The sequence below is a fragment of the Plecotus auritus genome, assembly GCF_963455305.1.
Source record: "Plecotus auritus genome assembly, chromosome: 5".
Lineage (NCBI taxonomy): Eukaryota > Metazoa > Chordata > Mammalia > Chiroptera > Vespertilionidae > Plecotus > Plecotus auritus.
In genome coordinates this window covers 38,399,321-38,425,548 of record NC_137776.1, presented here as the reverse complement: position 1 = coordinate 38,425,548, position 26,228 = coordinate 38,399,321, and the positions used below count along the sequence as shown (strand labels likewise).

Sequence of the window (26,228 nt, the reverse complement as noted above, 5' to 3'; positions counted from 1 at the left end):
TCCCTAAAAATCAATGGGAAAATATCCTCGGGTGAGGATTAACAAACAACAACAACAACAAAACACACACACAAAGGCCAACACAGGACAGGTCAGCTAAAGAGGGAGAAGACCCTAAACTGCTGGGACCTAGAAAGGTGAAGTTTAAGGTCAGCAAGGAAGATAGGCCTAGAGAGCAGTGTTGGGCTGCTGTGAATTTTGGGACAAACAAACAGGGAAGCATCGGGAGGAGAGATGCTGTTCAAGCAGAAAGAACTTGTATAAACTGGTCGATTGGATTATGCCTTGTCGGGCTCACCAAGCACAGGTGCAAACAATGTTTTTGAATTTCAAAGCTAAATGGGCATTCTGGCTTCCCACTCTGGAAATAACACTTCAAATAACCTACAACATCCTCTCATTTCTGGAATCCAACCGAGACGGAGGACAGAGGGCAAGCAACCAGCCTGAGATCTAAGGGAAAACAGGCCTCTCTTGGAGAGATGGGAAGAGGGCTGGCTCACCTGAGACAGCTGTGTGCACGAGTTCAGCCGACACGTTCAACAAATTACTGAAACCCGGGGGCTGGCAGTTACAGATGGCCTGTGACCTTTGGCCCTGATGTCATCCTGTAATGATTACGTAGCAGAGGGATTTGCAGAGGTAATGAAGGCTAGTAATTAACCAATGGGAGACCACGCAGGTGGGTCTCGTATCACAGGAGGTCTGATCTTTGGGACTCTGAGTGAGGGCCCATGAGAAGGCCCATGCCAGGGACTGGGAAAAGCCTCTAGAAGTTGCTCCATCCTCAGCCGAGGGCTGGGATACGGGACTTGGTCCCAGAGCCACAGGGAACTGGACCCTGCCACACCCTGAATGAGCTGCCAGGGCACTCTTCCAGCTCTGGGTGAGGATGGGGCCCAGCCCAACCCAGAAGCTGAGACCTGGGAGAGAACAAGTCACCCACGAGGGATTTTTGGCCTGTAGGACTGGGAGCCCACAAATGGGGTTCCATCGGCCTCTGCGATTGAGAAGGAATGCACCAGGTGTGGATGCTGTGGGATAATCCCCTGGGTCTGCAGACACTGGGGGCTTCAAACTCAGGGGCAGGCTCTGCACGAACCCAGACGGCACTTAGCAGAAAGATAAGGGCAGGTCCCAGGACAGAACCTCCTGCAGCTGGGGGAGGCCGGGGCACAGGAGGGGTCCCAGCTGCCATCAGCATTCCCTGAGCACAGTGCGACATCGCTGCCATGCTGATCTCTGTAACACTCCCGTACCCCCCAAGACCAGGGAAAGGGACAAGGCCAGGATATGGGCACTGGAGGGAAGGGGAGAGCAAACAACCTACAGTCAAGGGCAAAGCGGAGGTTGTGAGGAAACACTAAAAGCAGAAAGCATCCTGTCAGCAGAGAAAAGCAGAGTAAACACCCCCCTGTGAGGCCTGTAAGTGGATAAAGTCTCCTGGAAATGGCAAAAGGGCAAAGACTCAGAGGTGGAGTTGAAACAGACACCTGGCTGAGGGACGGTGGGGCGGGAAGGGCAGGAATGCCTCTGGGACGGGTGGGCTGTGCCGCATCAGGTGGAGTGGAATTCAGGACAGAGCGGTTACGGGCACAGAGGCCTCCAGATCTGGAAAAGCTGGAGCAGCGAGAGACGTGGAATTCTGAAGAGCATGCCGTAAAAATCCACAAATCAAAGACCCTTGGAATAAAGGAGACGTTGCCAAAAGAAAAATCACAGTGGGAAAATTCAACACATCACTCTCAGCCTGGATAAATTCAGGAGACAGATCCAGCGAGGAGTGTTGTGTTGGTAACGGTTGATTTAACAGGTATAGTTCAACTTACTTTCAAATGTGCACGGGATGCATACATGTGAACATATGTGTAAAATGGAACACAGTCCCACCCCACCTTTCCCAGTTTCTTGGACCCCACACCTCACGAGTCCTGCCACCACTCAGCCGGCACCTGGGCCCTGGGATGACATCCCCCCCCCCCCCCCCCGCCCCAATCACCACAGCAGCTTCGGCTGGAGGGGTCTTGAAACAGAAATTACATTTTGTCTTACAAATCTTTTCTGGGCTGAGCTCCTCCGTGCTTTCTCTGGCTCCTCCCCTGTAGGGCCATCCCTCTCCTCCCTCACCATCCATCCAGGGCACTTGGAGAGGGGTGACATGCAGCTAGTGGCACTCATGGGGCCGAGAGCCTGTGTCCTGCCCCACGAGTCCCTTCTGCTCTGCTGCCCACATCCACCTCAACTTCCCAGGGTGAGGCCCGGGACCCTGGTCCCCAAGGGCCTCCCAAGGGCCAGTGCTCCGCTCCAAGCACACTGTTGCCCACGCCCCCGAGGTCCTCAAGGAGCCTCAGCTTTCCGGGGCTGGGGCTGGGTAGTGAGGGGGAGGCCCTTCACCCAGGCCATCACCCAGGCCGGCTCCTCTCTGCGCCCAGATTCCTCACCTGGAAACTGCAGACCTCCAGCCACCTTCACAGCACAGAGCCCACTTGGGGTCATTTACTGAGTCCATCCTGTGCAGCCTGCTTTGTGTGTGAGTGACGGGGGTAAAAAACCGCCCCACAGGCCTGGATGAGCTGCTTGGTTGGTCGGAGGGTCAACCCGTATACCAAAAGGTTTTGGGTTTGATTCTGGTCAGGGCACATACCTAGGTTGTGGGTTCAATCCATGGCCGGGGTGCGCACAGGAGGCAATAGATTGATGTTTCTCTCTCACATCCATGTCTCTCTCTTTCTTTCAAAATCAATAAAATATCCTTGGATGAAGATTAAAAAAAAAGTCCCACAGCAGCATAGACCTGACCCCATAGAGAGAGAGCACCGAGGCTGGGCCATCCTATGCCTGCTGGTGTGGTCACAGAAAGAGGCTGGGGTCTGCCCCTGGTCTGCCTCTGGCTGGCTCTGCCATCTAGGTCAACTCACTCTCTGCCCAGGACTCAGTTTCCCCAATCTGTAAAATAAGGGCTAGGACCACCTCAAATACAGCTCTGCAGGGACAGCCCTGATAAGCTCTGTGGGAACCCAGTGCCCCTTGAGGCCATCTGCCCACAGGGACCTGAAACCTCCCCTCCCCAGCAACCTTCTCAGCCTCCCCCTTCTTCTCCCGGCCCTGGGTCCCCACCTGGAGCCGCCTCTTCTCCTGGCCTGCTGCCTGCACACTCGCCAGGTACTTCCTCTCCAGCCTCTGAAGCACCTCCTTCTGCAGGGCCCTCGTGGCCTGGGCACTGCCCGCATCCCTCTCCGCCTGGCGCCAGCCTGTGGGCAAGCAGGGTGGCTTGCCTGGTTCCCAAGGTCTAGGGACTCCCATACGGGGATCGCCCCTCCCATCTCATAGGCTGGGAAACTGAGGCCCGGGGAGTTTTAGTGACTGGCATCTAAATGGTGGGGGCTGAGAGGCTCCTCTCTGACAATCTTGCTCCTCCCTCAGAGCTCAAGGCCTGGACCCCAGGCCCCTCCCCAGCCCACCCTTCTCTCAGGCCTTTCCTTCCAGACATTCAGGCCCTGGGCCTGGCTCCCTGGGTGACCCACTAATGGGGTGAGGGATAGAAATGCAGTGGGGTGACCTCTCTGAGGGCAGAGACCCAAGGGGGGATGGGCCTTGTGACTGGGAGGAAGGCTCCAACTTTGGGCACAGCCAGTGCAGAAGCCCAGGTAGGAAGGGAATGGCATGGAGGGAGGCCTCTCACAGCCTTGGGAAGTGCTGTCCCCCAGCTCAGGGGGGTGCTGGTTTGGTGTTACCCCATGGCCCAAGCCTGAGCTGTTCCCAGGATTGCACACTGGAGGCCAGGAGTGGGTATTCTGGGGGACCCCCAGGAGCAGGTGGGGAAGGGAGGTCACCTTCCTCCGCCTGGGCCAGCGCTGTCTTCAGCTGCCCCACGTGGCTTTGGGCTCGGGCACGCTCCCTCTCCACCTCTCTCAGCCAGCTGCTCAGGTGGCGAACCTGGGCGCGCCAGTTGTCCTGGGAGAAGGTCAAGGGTCAACAGGCAGGGCTGGGGTGAGTGGGGAGCTAGAGGTTTGGGGGGTCTGTTGGGCATTATAGAGGCACTCAGGACAGGCCCTGGGGAGGGCATGGAGGGGCTGTGCCTGCAAGTCTAGGTTTGGGGTATGCACGTAGAGTGGGGGAATAGGTCATGCCATGACTATCAGTCTTTCCCATAGCTCCTCCCACCTGGCCAGTCAGGAGGGGCACCCCTGGGGTGGCAAGATGGGGAGCCCATGTGAGTAGCTGCTGGGAGCTTGGTCCCGTGTGAGAGGTCATTGGGGACACGGCAGGTGACGTGACCAGCCCCTGGGATGGTTCTTCAGGAGACAGGCATGGGGATGGTGACACCCCTGCCCTGGACCCAGGTGGACAGCACACGGAGAGTGGCCCCTCCTGTCCCTCGGAGCCTTCAGGGCAGGTCCTCTCTGCCCCTTTTACCCGCTCCCGCTGGGCATCCCGCAGCTTCTGCATGAAGTCCCTCAGGGCGTCCTGAACAGAGGCCACGTCCATGTCTGGGCCGTGCTGTCCTGGTGCAGGTGAAGGCCACCGAAGTGGTGAGCGGGACCTGGCAGGAGGGCTGGCACTGTGCCGCCCAGAGCGACGCTGGGAACCGTCCACACCTGTAGGACAGTGAGGCTGAGGGAAGGGACTCAGTGACACATGGGCGCCCTGTCTCCCTTTCTCTCTGTTGTCCCCACCCACATGGAGCTGGGGGTGGAGCACAGCGTCTAGGCCCTTATGGTGCAGTGTGAGGTCCAGGGAGGGGTGGGGTGGCCAGGTAGGTGGTGGAGCTGGGAGAGGAGCCACCTGAAGCCACCAAAGTCACTGACCTTTGGTGGGGGAGCCGGGCCGTTTAGGGGAGGCAGAGGGGCTCTGTGCTCGGAGCCCCAGCTCGCAGCAGAGTGTGGACCAGAGCCGGCTCAGCTGGCCCTGTGCATCCCGCCGGGCACCCTCTGCCCGGGCCAGCTCCTGCTCCAGGCTATGGATGCGGTGGCAGGCCCTGTCCAGGCGAGCCTGGAGGCTGTCAGTCACACTGCTGGCCTGCTGTAGCTTCATGGTGGCGCCGTGCAGCTCAGCCCGGAGGCTCTGTTCAGCCCTGTGGCTCTCACAGAGGCGCTCCTTCACCTCCGCCAGCTTCTGCTGCAGCCTCAGGACCTGTGGCAGGGCCGTGGGGGCTCAGATGGAGGCTGGATACTAAGGGGCCTCTGAAGACTTGCCCTGGGCTTTTCACCCCAGCCCCTCTTTGGCATATCACAGCTGGAGGAACCAAGGCCCTGCGTCACAGACCATTTTGGCAGGGGAGACACCTGAGCCCCGGTCGGGAAGGGCACCCCAGGACCACGGAGTACATTCGGGCAGGCAGCAGAGAGCCCCCAGCAGCCTCATGAAAACCTGGGCCAGACAGGGCTGTGGCCCTGGGCTGCACCTCCTGTGGCCAGCCCCTACTTGTCTGCCTGCTCAGGGCCTGTGGTAGCAAAGGCCGTGTCACCTGAGACCAGGGTGCCAGATGCCCCACCACAGACTTCCAAATGGATAACACCACGGAAAAATAGAATGTCGTCCACCCCACACAGTGCACGGAGGCTGAGGCCGGCAGTGAGGCGCTGGGTGGCTTCCCCCGACTCCCCTGGCTGGGCCTCCCTTGCTCTCTTCCACTTCACTTCAGCTCCTTGCAGCCCCCTCTCCTCACCACCCTTGCTGGGCCACCTTCCCCTCTCTTTTTTGGGCAGCCCAGCCCCGGTGAGAGGGGCCCTCCCTGACCCTGCTGTCCCTCTGCTGCTACCCATCTCCCCACTCCCAATTAGGCCACTTGTTTGCTGCTGCAGACCCTGGTCATGGCCTGACTGTGTCCCCAGTCCTCCATTCACACAAGATGAGTGAATAGGGCAATAAACGGGGACACCCCCCCACCTCGGAATGTGCACAGGTTTGGGGGGAGGCAGCCAGGCCTCAGCTCCAGGCTATGTAGCCCCTGCCAGACTGTAACCCCCGGGGTAGGAGGCCTGGCGCCAGTGCAGGTGGGCCTCATCTCATCTCCCTCCCTGGGTGGCCACAGTATAAGGACCCCATTCACAGATGGAGGTGAGGGGCTGTGAGGTCACACAGGGTTCACATGGGCCATGGGAAGTAAACCATGTTTCTGGGTATGGTGGGTGCTTGGTAATAGCCACTCTGCACAAGACTTTGGGTCTGAACCCGGGAGCCCCACACAGGCCGAGGCCCAGGGAGACCTCAGGCTGTGTGTGGGGGGTCCAAGGCCACCTGGCCGTGGGCAGCACAGCCCGGCAGCAAACAGAACCTGAGGGGCGGGGCCTGGGACTGAACAGAGGGTCTTTCAAGCTGGTTTGGGGCTGTGTGTGCTGGTGGGGGAGCTCACAGCAGAGTACATGTGGTAGGGTGTGGGGACATGTGTGCAGGCGTTTGGGGAGAGTTCATGGGAGAGTGTGTGCCTGTGTGTGCAGGTGTCGGGACGTGGGACACATGTGCAAGCCTGGGTGTAAGTGTGAGCTCAGAGACCTGAAGCTCTTGGAAAATTGGTCTTTTCAGGGCCCCCCTGTCTGTCCCTAGGCTCAGAACGCTCTTCGCCCAGGTGAGACTCTGTCCTTGACTAATATGTGATGAAATGAGGGTGAGAGCAAGGCCTGGGCGGCCCTGGACCTCTGCCTCCCCTTCTGGGGCCCCTTAGCCCTCTACCTCCTTCTGGGCATCTTCCCAGGCAGCGTCCACCTCAGCCGCCTGCCTCTGCAGCTCCAAGGCCTCTCGCCAGCTCTGCTGCTGCCGCTGCGAGTCCTGTGTGCACTGGGCCTGCAGCTGGCGCACCTCTTGGGTTTTCCTCTGGTTCTCGGTCTCCAGCGTCTTCACCTGGGGGGTGGGGATGGAACTGATGGGGGCCCACATCCCCTCATAGGAGCCCAGGCAGCCTCCTGCACCCCCGCCTGTGCTCACGTGTCCTGGGAAGAAGCCTCCCTCCCAGGCAGCTCCCCACACTCTAGGACACTCAGGCTAAGTCCAGCTCTGGACAGGGGTCTGTGCAGTACGCTCAGACCTTCACCCTCAGCCACTCCACAGACACCTGGCACCTCCACCCTGGGGTCAGGACCCTGTGGAGCGCAGAGCTCAGAGCTCGACATTAGCCCTGGTGGCCCAGCCTACCATCAGCATCAGCCACTGACATGTGAGAGGAGGTGCCTCCAGGAAACCCTGTCTCTGCTGTCAAGCCCCGGCTGTGGAGGCTTCCCCGAGGTGCCTGTGCTGAGGGGCAGAGCCAAGCTCCCGTCTGTGCCCTCAGGCTGGATTTCTGACCTTCAGGGTTCATGAGCCTCAGAAGGTTGTTTTAGGCCATTAGGTTTGAGGCTTGTCATCTGGGCCCCATAGGGCAGACCCACCCAGGAACCCTGTGAGTCTGAGCAGGGCCCTTCTGCTGGTGGCTCCAAAGGCACAGACAGCAGGCCAGTCTGTGAACTCTGCCCTGCAGCCCTGGGTGCTCTGGTGTGTATCGGGGGAGGGTCCAGAGTAGGGGAAGAGGGAGGGTGGCGTGTGTGAGGCTCCAGAGAGCTTGGTCACCTGTCTGCGGAGCTCCTGGAGCTCCCGGCAGATGTCTAACTGGGCCTGCTCTGCCTCCTGCAGGCTGGCCCTCAGCTTGCCAGCCTCCTTCTGGGCTGCAGCTCGGGCCTCCTCCAGGACCAGCACCTTTTGCTCCTTTTCTTCCTTGGACCGCTGAAAACTGAGCAGAGCGTCATTGGCTGGGGCTGGGGGAGCCACCTGGGGCTCTGCCGTCTCCCATGGTTACCGTTCAGGCTACCCTGCAGGCTGTTCACCTCACTCTATTGAGACATGCCTAAGGTGTCCCAAAGCCCAGCCTCCTTGGGGCTGCCTGTCACCTTTGGGCACAGTGGGTTTGAGTGCCCAGCTGTCCTGGCCCTCTCTATGTCTCCAGCCCCTCTCAACCACTACTCCCCTCCCTCCAGCCCCAGCCATTTCCCACTGGCCACTGGGGCCCATCTTTGCTGCTGGAGGGGAACTCCCTGAGGGCAGGGACAGGTCTGTGTGTCCAGGTCTCCCCCTCATGGCCAACAGTCATCACTCTGGATGGGCAGTCGGCACCCTGGATCTGCCGGGTATATCCCCCACCATCATCTGGCCCAGCTTAGTAGGAAACCCCTGTCCTACCACGGCGGGGGGCGGGGGCAGGGAGCTTTGGGGCGAGGTGGACTCCCTGCAGCCAGTCCATGGTGGAGCCATACCTGGCCTTCTCCTGCTCTGCCCTGAGCACTGCGGCCCGCAGCTCGGCATTGGAACGTTGCAGCATATCCTTCTCGAGGGCCTCGTCACCCAGTGCATGGTGGGCATCCACGACCTCTCTGCGCAGCCCCTCGAGACTGTCCTCACTGCCCTGCAGCTCCCTGCGAAGCACAGCCAGCGCCTCCTGGGCCTCCCCTAGTTGTGCCCGCAGCTGCTCGGCCTGGAGGAGGAGCGTGCAGCTCTAGGGACCATGGGCCAGCCCGGGTTGGTGGTGGTGGTGGGGGGGGGGGGGCGCGGGGGCGGGAGGGTGTCGGGAGCTATGGGTCCAGCAGGCAGAGCTTCTGCTCTAGGGACAGCCACAGGCAGCACACAGCCTCGGACTCTGGTCTGCAGTGCTAGTGTCCCGCTGGCCCCATCTCCCAAGTGCTTGCAGAAGCAGACAGCCTAGTTCTGCCAACCTGTGGCTGCAGGGTGACTCCCCAGGGCCAGTCCCAGAGACCAGGCAGGTGACACCCTGACTTCTCCTAGTTCTGGTCCTGCCCTGTGCTCCCTCCCTGGACCCTAGGGTTGATGTACACTCCGTGCATGGGACATGGCTCTGCCCACCCATCTGCACGGCCCCCACCCAGATCCAGTACCCACTGCCTGATGGCCCTCGCCACCTGTTGGGCTCTGGTGTCCACTCCTCTCCTTCAGTAATGGCGTGGCACCCAGGGTCACTGTCTGCCCTGGTGTGGGCAGCAGTGTCCGTGGCCTAGGCTCCTGACCCCTGCGGCACCGGTCCTGTGGGAACCGGAGGCAGTGGGGAGGGCGAGTCTCTCGTGTCCTGGGAATCCTCTGTTGGCACCAGTGCCCACTGGGCCAGGCTGTCCAGCTGCTCAGGCAAGGAGTTCTCGCTGTGCTCTGCATGGAGTGCCCCAGTGTGAGCCTCCTAAACTCGAGGTGGGCAGTGGAGGCCCATGGTAGGAGGCTCCCGCGCCCAGTCCGCACCTCAGAGAGCTGACCCAGGGAGGGGCAGAGGCTGCAGGTGGGACACCCACCACCTGGAACCAGGACCTGTGTTCTCTCCTGCACCAGGCCCTACACCGGGGCTTCTAGGCAGAGCCTGCTGGCGCCAAAGTGTGTGTGGGGGTCAGGGACCCTACTCACCCTGGGGCACAAAGGCCCTGGGCTCAGCCCTGCTAGGAGGGTCTGGGGGAGAGTGTAGGCCTGGGGAAGGGCAGCCCAGCCCTCAGTGCCCAGGCTGTGGGGTGGGGGCTCTGCCAGGGCGCCTGGTCTTTTGCTGGCTGTGGCCCTAACCAGGACACTCTGTAGAAAGCCTGTTCCAATTCACATGTCCCCAAGGAGGAGACAGAGGAAGCTAGTGGGGATATGCCAGGGAGGGGAAGCCGCAGGAACTCTGGGCCATGTCAAGATGCCGGTTTGCCAAGAGCAAACTCCACTTTGCTGGCTGCTTCTGTGGGACACTGTCCAGGCCCTGGCCGGCCTGGCTCCTGCACCCGCCCGCTGTTATTGTTGTTCTGTTTTTGGGAAGGGCCTGAGCCCCCCCTTCGCTCCCCTCCCACCCCCCACATGTGGGAGCCACAAGTTGTGTAGAGCATTTTCCGCTGAGCTCAGCAGAAATCCACCCAGAAGGTCAAGGACCAGCAAAAGGGCCTATCCATCACAAAAGAAGCTGTTTTCATTTCCCAGGACAAGGAGATGAAAACAAGCAAAACAAATGCAGGGCCCTCCCCCGCACCTCCACCCACCTCCCTCTGCCTCCCGAGAACAACCATCCCTTTTACAGGAATTTTACAGCCAAATCGCTTAACGTGATTATAATAATTATTTCTTTACTAAAAATTGTATAAACAGCCTCTTTTGAAATCTCCTGCAGGGAGGTGGTTGAGAGCTCTGCATAGAGGGAGGGGTGTTGAGGGCTCTGGCCTGCACGTGGCATGTTCATTTGTGCACACATGCCAACACACATGTGTGCTTGGTGTGCACATGTGTGTGTGCATGCAGCATGGTGACCGTGTGGTTGTGCAACTGCATACATGTATGTGTGAGCACACATGGCATTGTGTATGAGCATGTGAGTATGTATGTAAGTGCATGTGCTGCCTGTTGGACATACTAGTATGTGTATACTTCATGGTGTTCACATGTGTTTACATGTGCATTGTGCCCACACATGAGTGCATCTGTGTGCATGCATGTGTGCACTGTCACTGTTTGTGTGCATGCGGTTATGGGGTGTGCATATGTGTGAGTCATGCAGTGGGTTCATATGTGTACATGTACGCACACATGTGTGGACTCAGTCAGGGCTGCCAGAGGCCTGTATGTGCCTCCAGTTTAAGGGCTGTGAAAATGTTACGGTTTCCATGGCGACTCTGGCCAGCCTGGCGCCTGTGAGGGCGCTTCCATGCTCCTCTTTCCCCTTCACCCCCAGGCTCCCTGTCCATCTCCCCACTCCCTTTCTGGAGGCCCCTCTCCAAGAACCTGAACTTGTACATCTCCCAGCTCCTCCCCCTGCTGCCCCCAGTTTTAAAACCTCATTTTGTTTCCCCGTGTGGTCGCTGACCGGCCTGACTTTGAAATCTGTTGAAAGGAAACCTTTCTCTTTGGGGGCCAAAGTAAACAGCCTGTCATGTTAAATCACGCTCTCTTCCTCCTTCCACCCAGGCTGCCCTGGTGCTGGGGGAGGGCGAGCCCCTGCTCCCCCCGCCGAGCCTCCAGGCTAGTGCATGAGCACGGTCAGCGCCGCCTGCCAGCCTTGGCACACTGCCCAGGGTGCACGAGCGCTAGAGCCGCTTGTCCCTGCCTGCCGGCCCTACCTGGGCGCCAGCTTACCCTCCCCCTCCCAAAATCCCGTGTCCTCCTGCCCTCCTCTCCCAGGCACCCGAGTCCTGTCAAACCTACCTCAGAAACACCTCCCCAATCCGCCTGCCTGCCGAGCTCCACCCGGCCTCGCGGGGGTGGGGGGGGCGGGCTTTTCCTGCTCACCCTGCCCAAGACTGTCCCCACCCAGGGTACCATTACAGGGCTCCTGGGGCCATGTCCGCCCAGGCAGGACCACCCTGCACCTCTGCTGCCTCTCTGCTCCAGGAGACTCCAGGGTGGCCTCACACCACCCCCTGCTCAGTTCCATGAGGTCCATGCCTCACGTTGCTCACCAGGGATCTTCCCACAGCGTGTTGGATGGATGGGTCTCTAGGCTAATGGCCCAATTCCCTCTCCCTACCCGCCAGGTCACCTGCCTTCTCTCCCCTCTCCTGGTACCGCCCTCTCTCACCCCTCTCTCCCCTCCTGGCACCCCCTCACCTCTCTGCCCGCACTGCTCCGCTCTGCCACCATCTTCCGGAGACTGTGGCTCAAAGCTGAGCTCTCCCTCTGATGGGCCGAGATGGCCTCCTCAAACTGGGCTTGCAGGGCCTTCAGCTCCGCCGCCGTGGCTCTGATTGTGGCCTGGGGGAAGCAGTAAGCCATTGAGGTATCAAGGGGCTGCCCATGGTGGTGGGGGCCACACAAAGTCCTGGGACCAGATGGGCAGCTCACATGGGCAGCACAAGGCAGTTGGGGACCAGAGCAGGGACTGAGACTCCAGGAGATGGTTCTTATCCTGACTACAGCCAGTGCCACCAATGCCAGGTCCAGAGTGGACACAGTGGTGAAGGGTGGGGGCAGAGGCCCCAAGGGGCGTCCCTAAGGGAAGCGGCTGACCCTATTCCTTGTCTCCTGTGCCTTTCCTCTGGGATCCCCCGGCTGCCAGGGCAGGGCTCCCCAGCACTGACCTCTTTCCTGCCTAAATCATTGCTATTAGGCCCACTTCACTGAACAGTGAGCAGCCAGGAATGGCTGTTTGGCAAATGAAAAGAGACCCTGCTCTCAGGTGACACTGGACTTGGGTTCCTGTAGCCGGGCGGGGGCTGGCATTTGCACCAGGAGCTGAGCCTCTGCCCTCTTGGGTTTGTGGGGCACAGGAGGAGTACCCTTGGCCTGGGGTGCCTCCGGGGTCCCACCATCAGTGTAGGGCAAGAAGGTTGGACTCCTCAGCAGACGTGGCAGTGGCTGCGGGAGGGGAGAGCAGCCCTATCCCTGAGTGCAGGTGACCACAGGAACCACTCCATTAGTCGGAACTTTCAAACAGGCAGATGGGATTAGGTGACACTCACAGTCCCTGCAGGGCCGTTCCTGCAGGGACCACAGGCCAGCTCAGGTGGCCAGACATCCGTTCAGGACTCAGCCTGACCCAATGTGCTTTCCTTTGGCCACAGCACCCAAGATGCTCCTCCCTGGCACTAACTGATGGGCACTGGGAGGAGGCACCTTCTTGTCAAGAGCAAGGATGTCATCTGCTCACCTGTGCCCCAGGCCCACCCAGCCCAGCCTCTGTACTGGGACCCAGGGTAGTTTGAGGGTTTCCTTAGCAGGCTTCCTTCTCCCAGGAGGCAAGGGAGCCCCTTCGGCTGCCCTGAACCCAACTCTGGGACACACACCCCATGACCCACTCCCCTGCTCAGGGCACTGGTGGGCTGGGCTCTATCAGCTCTGCCTCCTGCTCTCTTTTGTTGTTGTTGTTAATCCTCACCTGAGGACATCTTTTTCCATTGCTAAAAAGAGGGACTAGAAGGGAGGGGGGAAGGGAAAGAGAGAGAGAGAGAGAGAGAGAGAGAGAGAGAGAGAGCGCGCGCGAGAGAGAGAGATATGGATGTGAGAGAAACACACCAATTGGTTATCTCCTGCATGCACCCCTACTGGGGACTGTGACCTGGGGAACAAACCTGCAACCCAGGTATGTGCCCTTGACCAGGAATTGAACCAGCGACCCTCCGATCTGTGGGCCGACACTCTACTACTGAGTCAAAGCGGCCAGGTCTCATGCCTTCTGCTCTTGGTGAGGGAGCCTGTCTGTCTCCGTGAGCCCCTCCACCCTCGCTGGGCTTGTTCTTACATCGCCTGAACTGGTGTTCCTTGGCTGGCCTTTCTCCCTCCCTCCCCTCTCAGTAGGTTTTCATTTTCATTTTCCAAGCTAAGGTGGCAAAAGAACCCTTAATGAGCTCCCTGAAGAACCTGCTGGCTGGCAGGCCATCCAAGGGGACACTCAGCCAGAGTGAGGGAGGCCCCCCTGAGAGCTGGGGGAGTTCCCAGGGTCTGGGGGCTTTCTTAGTTTCCTGCTGCCTGAGGGGGGTTGAAGGAGCATCTGGGCCGGGGGAGGAAGGAGGACACAGTCCCAGGGACCCCACTCCCCTCTTGGCTGTGCACAAGGAAGGGCCATCTGCTAGGGGGTGGAACAGAGCCTGACAGGGATCCAGGGAGCGAGGATCTTGGGCAAGGCTCCCCTGAGTGCTGGTGCCCGGTGCCGGAGTTCCTCCCCAGCTCTGCTCAAAGTGACTGGGATCTGGGCGCCCGGCAGGCAGGAGGGGACAGAGACGTCCTGGCAACCAACTCCTAAGTGCAGCCCCTTGTCCACCACATAGCCCCTGGCCCCCTGTCCATAGGTCACAGTGAACTCATGGCCTCCCAGCCAGGCCTTCCTGCCCCTGCAGCCCAGGAAGGAAGCTCCGGGCCTGGCAGAGCAGTCCACACCCATCCTCACACTCATTCACTCAAGGCCAGGGAGCATGTGACTGTGCCCTTGGGACGAGGACATGCCAGGGGCCAGGGTGAACAGGGGTCACCGAGATTAAAAGTGAAAGAGCAGCACTGGGACAGAAAGGTGATGGGGCTGGAGGGACAAAGGCAGAGCAGAGGGGACAGAGCTGGCCCCGTGAGGCTGCGTGGGTGCGGCTAGAGGTGGAGCTGTGTCCCCTTCAGTGTCCTGGAGGATACCTGCAGCCTGTGTCTGCTCAGGGCCAGCCCCCAGGACAGCTGTCTGACCCCAACTGCAGGCAGTGCTCCTGAGATCCCTCTCCATCTGTGTCCTATCACCTTGCTTTGACCAAATCCTCCTGTAAGTGGGCCCGTGCCTCCGCATTGCCCACTTCATTAATGGGCAGAGGCCACCCTGCCAGCAATGGCAGTGGGTGCCCAGTCCATTCCGTGGGGTGAGGACACAGGGCCCCATAATTGCTTCCCCTCCCCTCTCCAGAGTCCTAGTTGCTGCTGCCTGTCCTGCCCTAGACATGGGCTCCTGAAGAGGAGTCAGGGGCCCCACGTAAACCCAGCTGCAGCCTGCAACAGCCTCCATGCATACGTGGGCCTCTGTTCACTGGTCGAGGGCAGGCAGCTGCCTCCTGGGGTCTCTCCCAGCCCATGGTGGCTCCCTCACTTCAGGCTCTGTGGAATTTTCTGTGGGTGTCCTTCCTCTGGTTTGGTTTCTTCTTTGAAAGGGGCCCCTCCAGCGAGTCAGATTTCCTGCAGTTATGTTCAAGTGTACAGACAGGCAAGGTTGGGGGCCAGTGGATTGGGGGCACAGGCCTGGGTTCTGCCCACTCTGATGCTGGCTTATGTGGAGTCCCTGGTGCCTTCTGTGGGGGCAGGGACTGTCTTCATCAGCCTTTCCTTCCCATCAAGACAATGTTCCCTCCCAGCAAAAAGCCTGGAGATACCCAAGAGAAACTGAGGCTCAGAGGGGGGCTGAGGTGGGAAAGGGTGCATCTGGGGCTCTGCCAGCACCTCCCAGGCACTGCAGGTGGCCAGGCCAGTGCCTGGGTTCCGGCTGATGGGGGCACACAGGGCTCACCTCTGCTTGCTCCTGCTGGCTATGGGCCTCTTGCTGCACCTGCTTCAGCCTCTGAGTGGCCCGGGAGAGCTCCTGCTGCAGCAGGCTCCTTTCTGTTTCTTTCAGAGACAGGGCCTGGCGTGACAGTGGGTTACTGGGTGCTGAAGCCCTTGGTGGGACACAGCATGTTCCTGGTTCTACATCCCTGCTCTGGAGGGGTCAGCACCCCAGAAACAGTGACGTCTGGGGAGGGGGTGGGAGCCTGTTGCCCCATATGACATGGTCCAGCCTTTGTGCCTGAACTCAGGCAGTCCCCCCACCCCACCAGGTGCACTACCTCTTCCCCACTGTGCACCTGTCTAATACCTGCTCCTTCCCAGCGCAGCTCAGGGGTTTCACAGAACCCTTCTCCCTGGAGTCCCCCAACCCCTCCAGTCACCACTTCCTACAGAGCACAGAGTGGGGACCACTAATGATTCTGAACCTCTGAAAATGCTGTGTCACTAAGGGTGAGGGGTGCAGGTGAGAACCCCCCACAGGGCTGCAGAAGGTGGAAGGAATTTGTCAATGACCATCAAAGTCACAGGTGCATGGGTCTCTGGAGGCCCAGACCCACTGGGGCAGGAGGCCTGGAGACCTGCGTGTACATGTGTGCGATGACCTGCACAGGGTCACTGATTATTTTTCATAATATCACTCATAACAACAACAAACTTGAAATAACCAGATGTCTGCCAATGGGGGCCAACAAAACAATGCATCTGAGGACCTTACGAGGCTATGAGAAAGATAAGCAAATCCTGAGCATACGGATGTGGAAAGACTCCCAACATAGACTGATCCCCAGAAATGCGTGTACTTGTCAGACTTTTTGTGTTACAAAGGCGGGAGAGTAATGTGTATTTCTATTTGCTCTTCTGTGCACAGCGATCTCTGGGAGGCTCTTTCATAATAAGATTTGGTCTTTTTTTTTTTTTTTTTTTGTCCTGGGAGGAGCCTCTAAAACCTTGGAATTCACCAAGAGAGGAGTGTCTTTGTTATTCCTGGGCCCTAGGACCACACCTGAATTTACTCTAAGAGGTGACTCATGGCTGCCTGACATAGTTTGGGGAGGGGGTGGCCATGCTCCACCAGTCATGGATTAGAACACTGGGACTGTGAGCCACTGAGATCTCTCAGCTTTGGGGAGGGTGTGGGGACTGAGTTCCATCATGTGGCCAGTGATTCTGTCAGTCACACCTAAAGGAGGACCCCAGTGAAAACTCTGGACCACCCTATATGCCAGAGGGTGATGTGCCCTGGTTTCAGGGGAGAGACCTCATCCCACATGTCTCTTCATTGGGGTGGTCCTGATTTGTGTTCTTTAAATAACTCTGTAATCATACTAATAAGTGTAGCACTTTCTTGAGTTCTCTAGATTATTCTGGGGAATCATTGAACCTCGGGGCTTCTGCACAGTCCTTTGCACCATCCCCAGACATTCCCCAAATTCCCTTCTCTCCCTCCCCAACCACCTCCTGTTCCTCCTTTACAATCTTACTCTCCCTCCCCCAATGCCACCACAGCTACAAAGCCTTTTCTTCCTCCTCCTCAGGAAGTGAAGAGTGGAGCAGCTAAGAGCACAGACCCCAGTGTGCTGTGCAAGCTGGGGCAAGGTGGTCACCATGTGTGAATCTTACTTTTCTCACCAGTAAAATGGGGCTAATAAGAGCATGTACCTCAGAATGTTGAGAGAATCAAATTAGAAATGCATGGAGTCTGACAACAAGCCTTGGTGACTCCTGCTACTGGAACCCATTCCCTGTGGTTTGTAATTTGTGCCAACACCTGAGAGTCCTATCACATTGTGTGACAACACATGTGAATACTTTTACTTGCCCTTCCATTCACTGAACAGTGAATAGTTCACGGTGTCACAGTAAAATGAAGAGCCTGGACTCAGAGGGTAACTTTTACATGTCCAGTATCTGAATCTCAATATCTGGGGGATAGAAGGATGGTCAGAAGAGTGGCTGGATACATTGATGGATGAATGGCTGGCTAATCAGATAGATGGATGTATAGTCAGATGGATGAATGGTGGGTATGAATGGACAGCTGAGTGTGTGGACAGAGAGAAGGATGTTTAAATGAAGAAATAGATGGATGGTCAAGTAAGTGGTTGGATAGGTGGATGCTCAGATGATTGGATGGATAGTCATGTGATGGATGATTGGGTGCATGAATAGCTGGATGGATGTTCAAGCAAACTGATGAAATGATGAACAGTGTGAATAGACAATTGAGTATGTGGGGAGATAGCCATGTATGTGGGTGGACAGCTGGGTGTGTGGATAGAAGAATGGAGTCAGGTGAGTGAATGGTTAATGGACAAGAAGTTGAGGGACAGTTGAGTGCATGGATGAATGGACAGATAGATACATGAGCAGATGGATGAATGGATGGATAGTCAGATGAAAGGATGGATAGATGAATAAAGGGATGGGTGGATGGATAGATGGATAGATGGGTGGATGGATGGGTAGATGGATGGATGAGTGGGTGGATGGGTGGATAGATGGGTAGATGGATGGTGGATGGATGGATGGGTGGATAGATGGTGGATGGATGAATGGGTGGATAGGTGGGTGGGTGAATGTCTGTCCTCCAGGACTGCTGTGGAAGACCAACACTACAATAGCAGTGACCTGGAAAGGCTTCCCCTACACAGCCCTCTTGCTGGGCCAGAGAAGGCATGGTGAGGTGGAAGTGAGGACACCCACTGCCTCATAGTCCCCCCATTACCTGCTGCATCTCATGTTCTAGTTGGAGGAGGCTCTCATCCCGCTCATGCTTCAGGCTCTGAATTTCCTCCTTCAGAGCCTCCCTCTTGGCTGCACTTTTTGCCACCAGCTCCTTCTCCTGTTCCAACCTGCATGCTGCCACCTTCTTCTCCTCTGTCAGAGACAGACTGAGGGTCTCCTGGGCCAAGACAAAGGGACAGGCTGTGAGGACCATACAGGTCGGGACATGTGAGACCAGCAGGTGCCTGTGATCTGAGTGAGACCTGGTTCATGGGACTCCAGGGCAAGACAGGTCCCCAGGGATTGTCAAACTGGCTGCAAGCCCCTTGTCTCACACACAGTGTCACTGAAGCAAGAGCTGCAAAGGGGCTCTCTGGGCCTCCACCTCCACCTCCTCTATCTGACATGAACTAATAGTTCAAAGGCCTTTCCTGAGCCTCCAGGGCATACCACACACCAGTGACATGCACGATGTGCGCAGGCATGTCACAGGAGCCTGTGACCAGTGGGATGGCTCGGATGGGTGATGAAGTGCCCTCCAGCTTCAGCCCTCAAACTGCATCCACGTCAGCCAATGCCCACAGATGGCCCCTCCTTCGAAGGAGAGGACCTAGCAGGCTCAGCCCCATGACTCTATCTGCCCACCTTACCTATGAAGGGTCCTCTCTGGCCCCCACCTGCGTGTGGCCTGGCACCTCTGCCCCCTGCCTGGTCTCCTAGGACCCCTCCCCTGAGGGTCTGCTATTGTCTGGGACATGTAAGTTCCCATGAGTGGCAGCAGCTGGTGGCCTAGGGAAGCAGACCTTCTCCCTCTGGAGCCGAGCGAGGTCCTCGCAGTGGGCCACCGCCTGGCTCTCCAGGGCCAGCTGTGCTTCCCGCTCCTGCTGTGCCACCTGCCGCCGTAGCTGCCCTATGTCCCACTCCAACTTCATCTCCTGGACCTCCCAGGCGCCTTTCAGTTGCTCCAGTTCCACTGCAAAGTGACAGATGTATCCAGGACTGGCCACAGGGCCCCATGCCATGAAACGCCCTGTGGCCTGTACAAGCCCCCTGTGACAGCCACCTGCTCTGTGGATGCTGCCCAAGCAGGCAGGAACAAAGTTCCACCACAGCGTGTATTCTGGCTATGGCCAGGCCTAGGGGATGGGTGAGTCACACATGGTGAGGTGGGCTGAGCAGGGGTGGGAGCTCAGGGAAGGTGGCAGGGGCTGCCACACTGACCCAGGTCTAGACCCTGGGAAGTAGACTGGGCAGGCCACCCCTCACAGATGGACCCATTCAGCCACAGAAGCTCCAGGCCCAAGTTGGTGCCCTTCCTAAGGGGCCAGGCAGTGGGAGCAACATCTTGGGACTGAGCTCCATGGAAGGGGCTCCTCTGGGCCATGTGGGAAGAGGAGAGACAGGCGGAAGCTGCTGGAGCACCTTGCAGGGCCTGCCGGGCCTGCCGGGCGCTCTGGGCCTCTCCCTCCAGATGTTCTTGCTGTGCCTGCAGCTGCTCTGCCAGCTGTTGGGCCTCAAAGAGGCTGCTCTCCAGCACATCCCGCTCGGCCCTGTGGAGAACCATCAAACAGTGGGCCAGTCACCAAGTGATCCCATTTGCTGCTGGCCAGACAGCACTTCCCAAGGCCAGGCTGGTAAGTCAGAGAAGAAACAGAGGACATTTCCTTCATCTTAAACCTCTAAAAACAAATGGACCCCACACAAAAAACCATTTGAGGTGGATTGAAAGCTAAATGCAAAAACAAAACAACTAAAGTACTTAGACCTATAAAGGTAGTAGAAAAAAATATAGAAGGGTATTTTATAATCTTCTTAAGAAAGACACAAAAACTGGAAGATAAAAATAAAGAAGCTGACAGGTCAGAATATACGTAAAGATAGGGAAGGAGAGCTTTCATGAAGAAAAGATTCCCTAAACCAACTTAAAAGATAAGGCACAGACTTGAAGAAAAAAATCTGCACTAAATATACACAGGGTCCATATCCATCACATACAAAAGCTCCTACGAATCAATGACAGAAAGTCAGCTGACCCTACAGAAAAATGACTGTTATTCACAAAAAATCCACAGATGGTTAATAAACATATGAAACTTGCTCAACCTTATTCAGTACTCAAGGAAATTAAAACCACAACCAGGCATTCGATTACCAAAAGACTGAAATAATGATAATATCCAGTGCCTGACTCGAGGCAGCAGCCCCACCTTCAGGTGTTAGCATCCTAGAAGCACACTGGACCAACAACCTGCACAGGGTGCTCACTATGGCTGGAGAACTGCACTTGTCTTCAGAGCTGGCGGGTGGCAGAGTGTTGTGGAAATTATGGCACATTGTCAGTCGTAAAGAGGATGAGGAAACTCTTATCACCTAAAGAATTGCTCTGAGAAGCAGAACCTCACACGTGTGGCTCCATTATAGGAGCAGCTGCCTCTGAGCCTCTGCACAGACGCAAACACTCAGAGGACACCTGGGACGAGCACAGCCCTGACAGCAGCCCCCGTTTCTGGGGAGGTGGCTTGAACACAGCCACCCCATTGGCATCAACCAGCCAGTGAGCATGTTTTAAGTGTTGCTCTGCTCTGCTGTGCTGGGTGACGTACACACGGGCACACCACAGACGTGGAACACAAATACCCACATGAGCACACAAATGGCTAATGCGCAGCCCCACGATAGCCCATGAGCCAGGGCGGGCCGTGGGCCTTGGGCAGTCTTGCTAGGTTCTCCCTGCACACCACTACCACCATTATTGGGGGTTAGGCACTTCCACACTTTCCAGGGTCCTGATATCTGCAGAGCCCAGAAATTTCGCTTCTCTGAGACTCTGGTTCCCCCTCCAGTCCCTACCTGGTCAGCACCCACATGTTCCCCCCTCTCTCTACCTAGACTGATTTACCTACCTCAAACCTTTCTCCTCCCAGAGGCCCTCCAGGTCTCCTCTGCTGTTCAGAATCTGCACCTGGAGGCGGGAATCTAAGGGCATGTCCAGTCTTTCCCTCCACAGGAGCCCACGGGCAGCTCAGCCTCCTGAGCTCAGCCAGGGTGAGCGTGGAGTATGCAGGCAGGGAACCTAGACCATCTCCCTGGTTGAACAGCATGCTGGCACCCTGTGAACTGAGGGAGTGTCCCCAGGGCCTGGGGTCCTCCCACATCAAACCGACCATGGAGGTTTTACCAGGAGACCTGGAGCAGGACTGCTTACACCGAGTAGTTATCAACATGGTCTGGGAACTCATGAAAACTGAGGCGGCCAGAAAGTCCCACCCGAGTGAGATAAACACACACCGTTTGTGCCAGGCAAACATGGTTTCAGGACAAGTCCCAAGCAGCCCTGTCATCGGCAGCTCAGATGGGTCATCCTGAAATGCTGTTTGGTGGGCATGTGACTGTGCAGGGGTCCTGGGCCCAGGAGTCAGGGTTGAGTTGGTACAGGATCCCAGGTTCCCGAAACCACTGACCAGGGCCCATGATCCAGCAGCACATGCTGGCGGGAGGAAAAGGGCCTCCAACCACTGCCCCCTGAGCACTGTGGGCCTAGGAGGTGGTGGTGGGCAGGGTCCTGTGACCCTCTGCTTCTGACAACCCACTCCAGCCTTAGTCAGGTTTTATCAATTTCTACGAAAGCTTTCATTTTGAGGAGAGGATTGTCTGTGAAGATGTACAAGAACCCCCAGATTCTGGCATTCCAGGAGGAAATCTTTTCTAGAAAAGTACTTGGATGTTCCTGAGAAGGGCCCACAAGGTCCAGAAAGCCACTAGCTCTAGGTTTCCACAGAGGCTACGGGACCAGATCAGCTCACCAGGCAACAGCCTGCAGGGCACCCCTGGTGTTGCCTAAAGTGCCCATTCCATGTCTTCTGGAAGTGGCCCCACGGTCACTGAGCTCACTGTGGCCCCACTCTCTGCTTGGTGGTTGCCTGGGGCTGACACCACCCCCGACTCCAGGGATGAGCATATGACCCGGCCAGCCAATCTGAGCCCTGTGACTCACTGAATTGGTTCAGGGACATGAAGTAGCTCCAGATGATTAATGGCAGCAACTCTTGGCCTTTGTGGGGAGAAGGGCACTCTGTGTCTGCTAGATGAGGAAGCCTGGAGTAGCCACTGGCCACCTTGCCACCTTTCACCCTAAGCCCTTGAACCAGACCTCCTCAGGATTGAGCAGCACTGAGGAGGGAGAGGAAGGGTCCTGCGGGCACTGTGGGAGTACCTGGATCCAGCCTTGCCTGAAGCCATGTATACCTTGGACTTCTCAGATCCATGAGTAAGACATTCCATGTTGTCATTCTGTGACTTGCCACCTGACCAGTGCAGCCACCTCTCACAGGAAGGTTACCACAGGACTCTTACTGGATCCACCTCACTCACAGTCTGTCTCCCATGTAGACATACCCTCCCTGCCCTACAGTTGCTGGGTGAATGCCTGCCCCATGCCACACTGCAGCCTCTCTGAGGCAAGGCCAGGCACACACACCCTGCCCATAGGCCCCTGGGTACCTGAGATCAGCTGCCTCCTCAGCCGTGAGCCGGCCCTGCCTCTCCAGGGTCTCCTGCTTGGCCAGCAGCTGAGCTCGCTCCTCCAACAAAGCTTCCTTCTCCTGAAGGGCCGCTCGGAGAGTGTCCATCTGGGCCTCCTGGTCCCGCAGGCTCTGGGCCAGCTGCTCCTCCAGGGCCTGTTTCTTGCATGTGACCTAGAGGAGGGGGAAGGGGAGAGTCCAGCAGAGAAAGAGAGAGTGGGAGGGTGAGTGGGGCCTCTTCAGGGAAAAGCAGGACTTCAGAAGAATGGTATCATGCAGAATGGCATGGAAGGAAAGGTAGAGGAGAGTGAATATGAGACACATGGGACTCAGAGTGCTCATGTGCTAAGACAACGGAGGGGCCTCCACTCCTGTGACCATGATGGAGGAGTTACTGAACTGAGCATGCCCAGCTGCCAGTCTACATGGTAATCTTGGTTAGACCACAAGTGTCCAGGGGCGCAGGAAAAATTGCACAGAAATGGCAGTAGAAGGTGACAGAGGACCAGGTTGCTACAGACTAACACTTCCACCAAGAACACAAAAATCTAGACAAAATACATCATGGAATCTGAATAAGGCCTGGGGAGCTGCCAGGTCAGCTGGGATGGAAGGATCTATGACCCCAGTCTTGGTGGTACGTGGCAGAGCAGAGGCTGCCAGGGGTGGGGTGCCTGGGGGAGCATGAGGAAATGGGTTGGGCTGGTGGAGCAGATCTACATCTTGGTCTCGGTGGTGGCTACACAGGTGCATGGAGCTGTCAAACCTCACTGAACTGTACACTGGCATATTGGATATAATAGTGTAATTAAATAGAGAGGAAACCAGTGACCAAAAAAGGGACAAGACAGAGTCTCAGAAACCAAAAGAGGCTGCGCTGAGTTCCAAACGCAGGTGACAGGGCCATGGAATCTGAATGCCACTGGGGGCCCAGAAAATAGCAAAACTGCTTCAGTGTAAGTGCCCCCTGAGGGTGGTCTCCTCCTCAACACAAGGTTTATGTCAATAGGAGATCTGGGAATCCGTGACTGAGGGAATAAGTGAGTCCAGCTACGGACGAAAGGAAACAACATGCAGGAAAAAGCAGTGAGGCCTTTTAGCCCTGAGTGTGTGGAATCACTGGGCCTCTGACCCCTCAGGAGGAGCAGAACTCAGCCCCTGGACTGGTGGCAGGTATGATGTAAAGGTTCTTCTTTGCATACCCACCCAGCACAGGGGACCTGCCTTTGAATGCAGCCGAGCCAGTCAGCACTGCAGTCAGAAAGCGCTGGTGCTGACATCCTGAGCCAGTGTGATGTGGTAAGGTGACCTGTGACCCGTCCACACCACAGAGGGAAAGGGATGGCCCTGCAGGGTGGGGCCAGAGCCAGGAGCCCCTGCAGACCTCTCACCTGGCCCACCTGCTCCTGCAACTGGGCTCTTTCATGCCGGAACCGGTCTGCCTGCCCCTCCAGCTGCTCCAGCTGCTGCTCTGCCAGTGCCAACCGCTCCCTGGCGTCTGCCCGCTCTTGCCTCAGCACCTGCTCCTGCTCCCGCAGCTGGTCCCCCTCCTGTTGCAGCTGCCGGGGGGAGGGGTGTTGGGGGAGTCAACATCCAGACCATGCCCCACACACCTGTGCCTCCATGGGCTGACCATCTCTCCCTGGACTGCCTTGTTGTCTATGGCCTTCCCTCCCACAGGCCTGGCCAGGCCCACTGTCCCTATGTGGGCCTCTTCCCCACAAACCTGTGCTCAGTCCAGGAATGGAAAAGGTGGGGGGAGATGGGTGCAGGGAGGATTTTAGGCTCAGAGACCAGAGTCTCATGGCCACCCTAGGGAATGTGAGGCTCAGGGGAAGGGCTGCTCACATGGGCCATCGTCTCACCTGCAGGACCAGGTGGGTCAGGCTGCCTTTGTCCTTCGCCAGGCCCTCCATCAGAGTGGCCATCTTGGCCAGGGAGTCCCTTTGCTGCACCCCCTCTGACTTCAGCTGGGTCACAAGCAATTCCAGGTCAGCATTGCTGGACTCAGCCTAGGGTGGGGAGGGGGGTGGGTAGTGGTCACCCTGAGGAGGGATGCCAGGGAGGGACTTTCAGATTCACAGGAGGAACTTTCTCCCAGGCAGAGCTGTTGGTGCCAAGAAAGGAGTGAGCCCCTTGGGGCTGGAGGTCTGGGTGGGATGGGTGTGGGAGGGAATCCCAAAGTGAGGAGGCCTCTGGGGTAAACAGCAGCCCTCTGAGTACTAAGGCTGTGGCCAGGAGAGGTGACAGGATGCCCTAGTGGGAGAGACACGTGGGAGGTGGGAGACAGAGGCATACCCGGGCCAGTGTGCCATGCAGGGCCTCCCTCTCACTCTCAAGAATGTCCCTCTGTAGCCGGGCTGCATTCAGTGCCTCCCGGGCCGACACCAGCTCCTTCTTGAGCCCCGAGACCTTCTCCTCCAGTTGCTCCAGGCGCCCTTGACTAAGGCCCCAAATCAGAGGTAGAGGGTGTGAGGTTGGCTCAAGGCAAGACAGGCCACCTCACAGGACCTAGTAGGCAGGGTGGCCGCCTGCAACTTCCTCCAAGCCCAGGGAGCCAGCCCCAGAGGAGCCCAGGTCACTCTGGAGGCCTGAACTTGGTGAGTCCACAGGGTGGCATCCGAACCAGGACCCTGTTTCCCGGCTGGGGGTTGGGTTCTGTCCATGCCTCAATGGACTCACCTGGGTGCACACATGCTGGGGGCACCCCCTCTCCTGGGCCCGAGGTGGTGGATTTGCTGGGGCAGGCACTGGGCGGATGTTGGGTGGGTGTTGGGGCGATGGCTCAACCTTCAGGAAGCCTGGAGAGCCTGTCACCCCTGCTGTCTCGTTGGGTGCCCCCACTCCCGGAGATAAGGTTGCTAAGGAAGCGGGTCCTTCGTGGACAAGGACGCTGAGGCCCACCTGGTCTGCAGCTCCCTGCGGCCCCGCTCGCCCTGCTGCTCCAGCTCCTCCTTCTGCCGTGTCCAGAGCAGGAGGCTTCTCTGCAGCTCAGCGTTCTTGGCCTCCCGCTTCTGCTTGTCCATGTCCCAAACATCCATCTTGCCCCTAAGCTCCTCCACTTCCAACTCCAGAGCCTTCTTTTCTCTGCGAGCAGGGGAGGCCAAGGTTGGGGCAGCCTTGGAGGAGAGGAGCTGGGAGACCCACACTGGGTACATTCTGGCCTCAGCCCACTGCCAGGAGGATGCGCAGGGCAGGGTGGGCGCCAGGCATGAGGGCCCCTGGGGGCAGGAGCTCAGGAAAGTGTGGGGAGGAACAAGGAAGATCCAGCAACCTCCAGCCCCAGGACAGCCTGCAAGGTGGGGTGGCCAGCACCTTGTCCCCTCCTGGTGGCCCATGGGAGTCCTTAAAACGCAGAGGCTCCTGGTGCATCCCTGTGCTCAGCCTCTGCCACCCACAGGCCTGGCTCCACCAGTCCTTACAGAGCTTCCTGGAGGGAAGACATCTCTCCACCTGCACCTTCCCCAGCTCCACATCTGCTTGTACTGCTCACCTGTCCTCACAGGGCCCCGGACCCTCCAGATCCAGATCCCTGTGTGAGGCTGTGCTCAACACTGACCCACTCAGAGACCTTGACGCACGTCACCCTTCAGCCAGGGACCTGAACCTCAGCTGCACCCTCTGGCCCTGGCCCCTGAGGCCCCCATTTCCAAAATGTCACTTAAATCTGGCCCTGTTCCCTCCATGTTGAGGGGCCCACCAGTCCCCAAGAATCATGGCCCACTCCCTCCTATGTGGAAGGCTTGTGGGGGAAGAGTCCCCAGGCTGGGACTGCCCACTCTGTCCAAGCTTGACCCAGACAGCTCACCCGCCCTGCCCAGCCCTCAGGCCAGCCACCTTTCCAGGAGCTCACTGACGGCCCTGCAGTGCTGTGCCTTCTGGCTCTGTGCCTCCAGCCTGTCCAGGAGGTCCCCCCGATCCTGCTCTCGCTCCTGCAGGAGCCTCCGGGAGGCTCGCAGCTCCCGCTGCCTCTCTGACAGCTGCTCCCGGAGCCTGGTTGCCACCGCCTGGGAGGACTTCAGCTGTAGACGCAGCTCCTGCTCGGGGTGAGGTGGG

At 57.9% G+C, this 26,228-nt stretch overlaps 1 protein-coding gene across 1 annotated transcript in view; it reads right to left on the bottom strand.

Annotated features, from left to right (window-relative positions):
- Nucleotides 1–26,228, bottom strand: part of CROCC2 (ciliary rootlet coiled-coil, rootletin family member 2) — a gene marked incomplete at its 5' end in the record, with an annotated part of 53,249 nt that overhangs the window by 9,257 nt on the left and 17,764 nt on the right. Inside the window, 18 exons of the mRNA XM_080671159.1 lie at nt 3,118–3,251; nt 3,834–3,954; nt 4,417–4,598; nt 4,809–5,133; nt 6,673–6,840; nt 7,543–7,702; nt 8,223–8,440; nt 11,530–11,673; nt 14,891–15,004; nt 17,654–17,830; nt 18,456–18,625; nt 19,075–19,202; nt 22,153–22,346; nt 23,564–23,731; nt 24,038–24,184; nt 24,471–24,615; nt 25,077–25,259; nt 26,010–26,209. Of these exons, the coding sequence (XP_080527285.1) occupies nt 3,118–3,251; nt 3,834–3,954; nt 4,417–4,598; nt 4,809–5,133; nt 6,673–6,840; nt 7,543–7,702; nt 8,223–8,440; nt 11,530–11,673; nt 14,891–15,004; nt 17,654–17,830; nt 18,456–18,625; nt 19,075–19,202; nt 22,153–22,346; nt 23,564–23,731; nt 24,038–24,184; nt 24,471–24,615; nt 25,077–25,259; nt 26,010–26,209 (3,078 nt within the window). The remainder of the gene's footprint in view (nt 1–3,117; nt 3,252–3,833; nt 3,955–4,416; nt 4,599–4,808; nt 5,134–6,672; nt 6,841–7,542; nt 7,703–8,222; nt 8,441–11,529; nt 11,674–14,890; nt 15,005–17,653; nt 17,831–18,455; nt 18,626–19,074; nt 19,203–22,152; nt 22,347–23,563; nt 23,732–24,037; nt 24,185–24,470; nt 24,616–25,076; nt 25,260–26,009; nt 26,210–26,228) is intronic.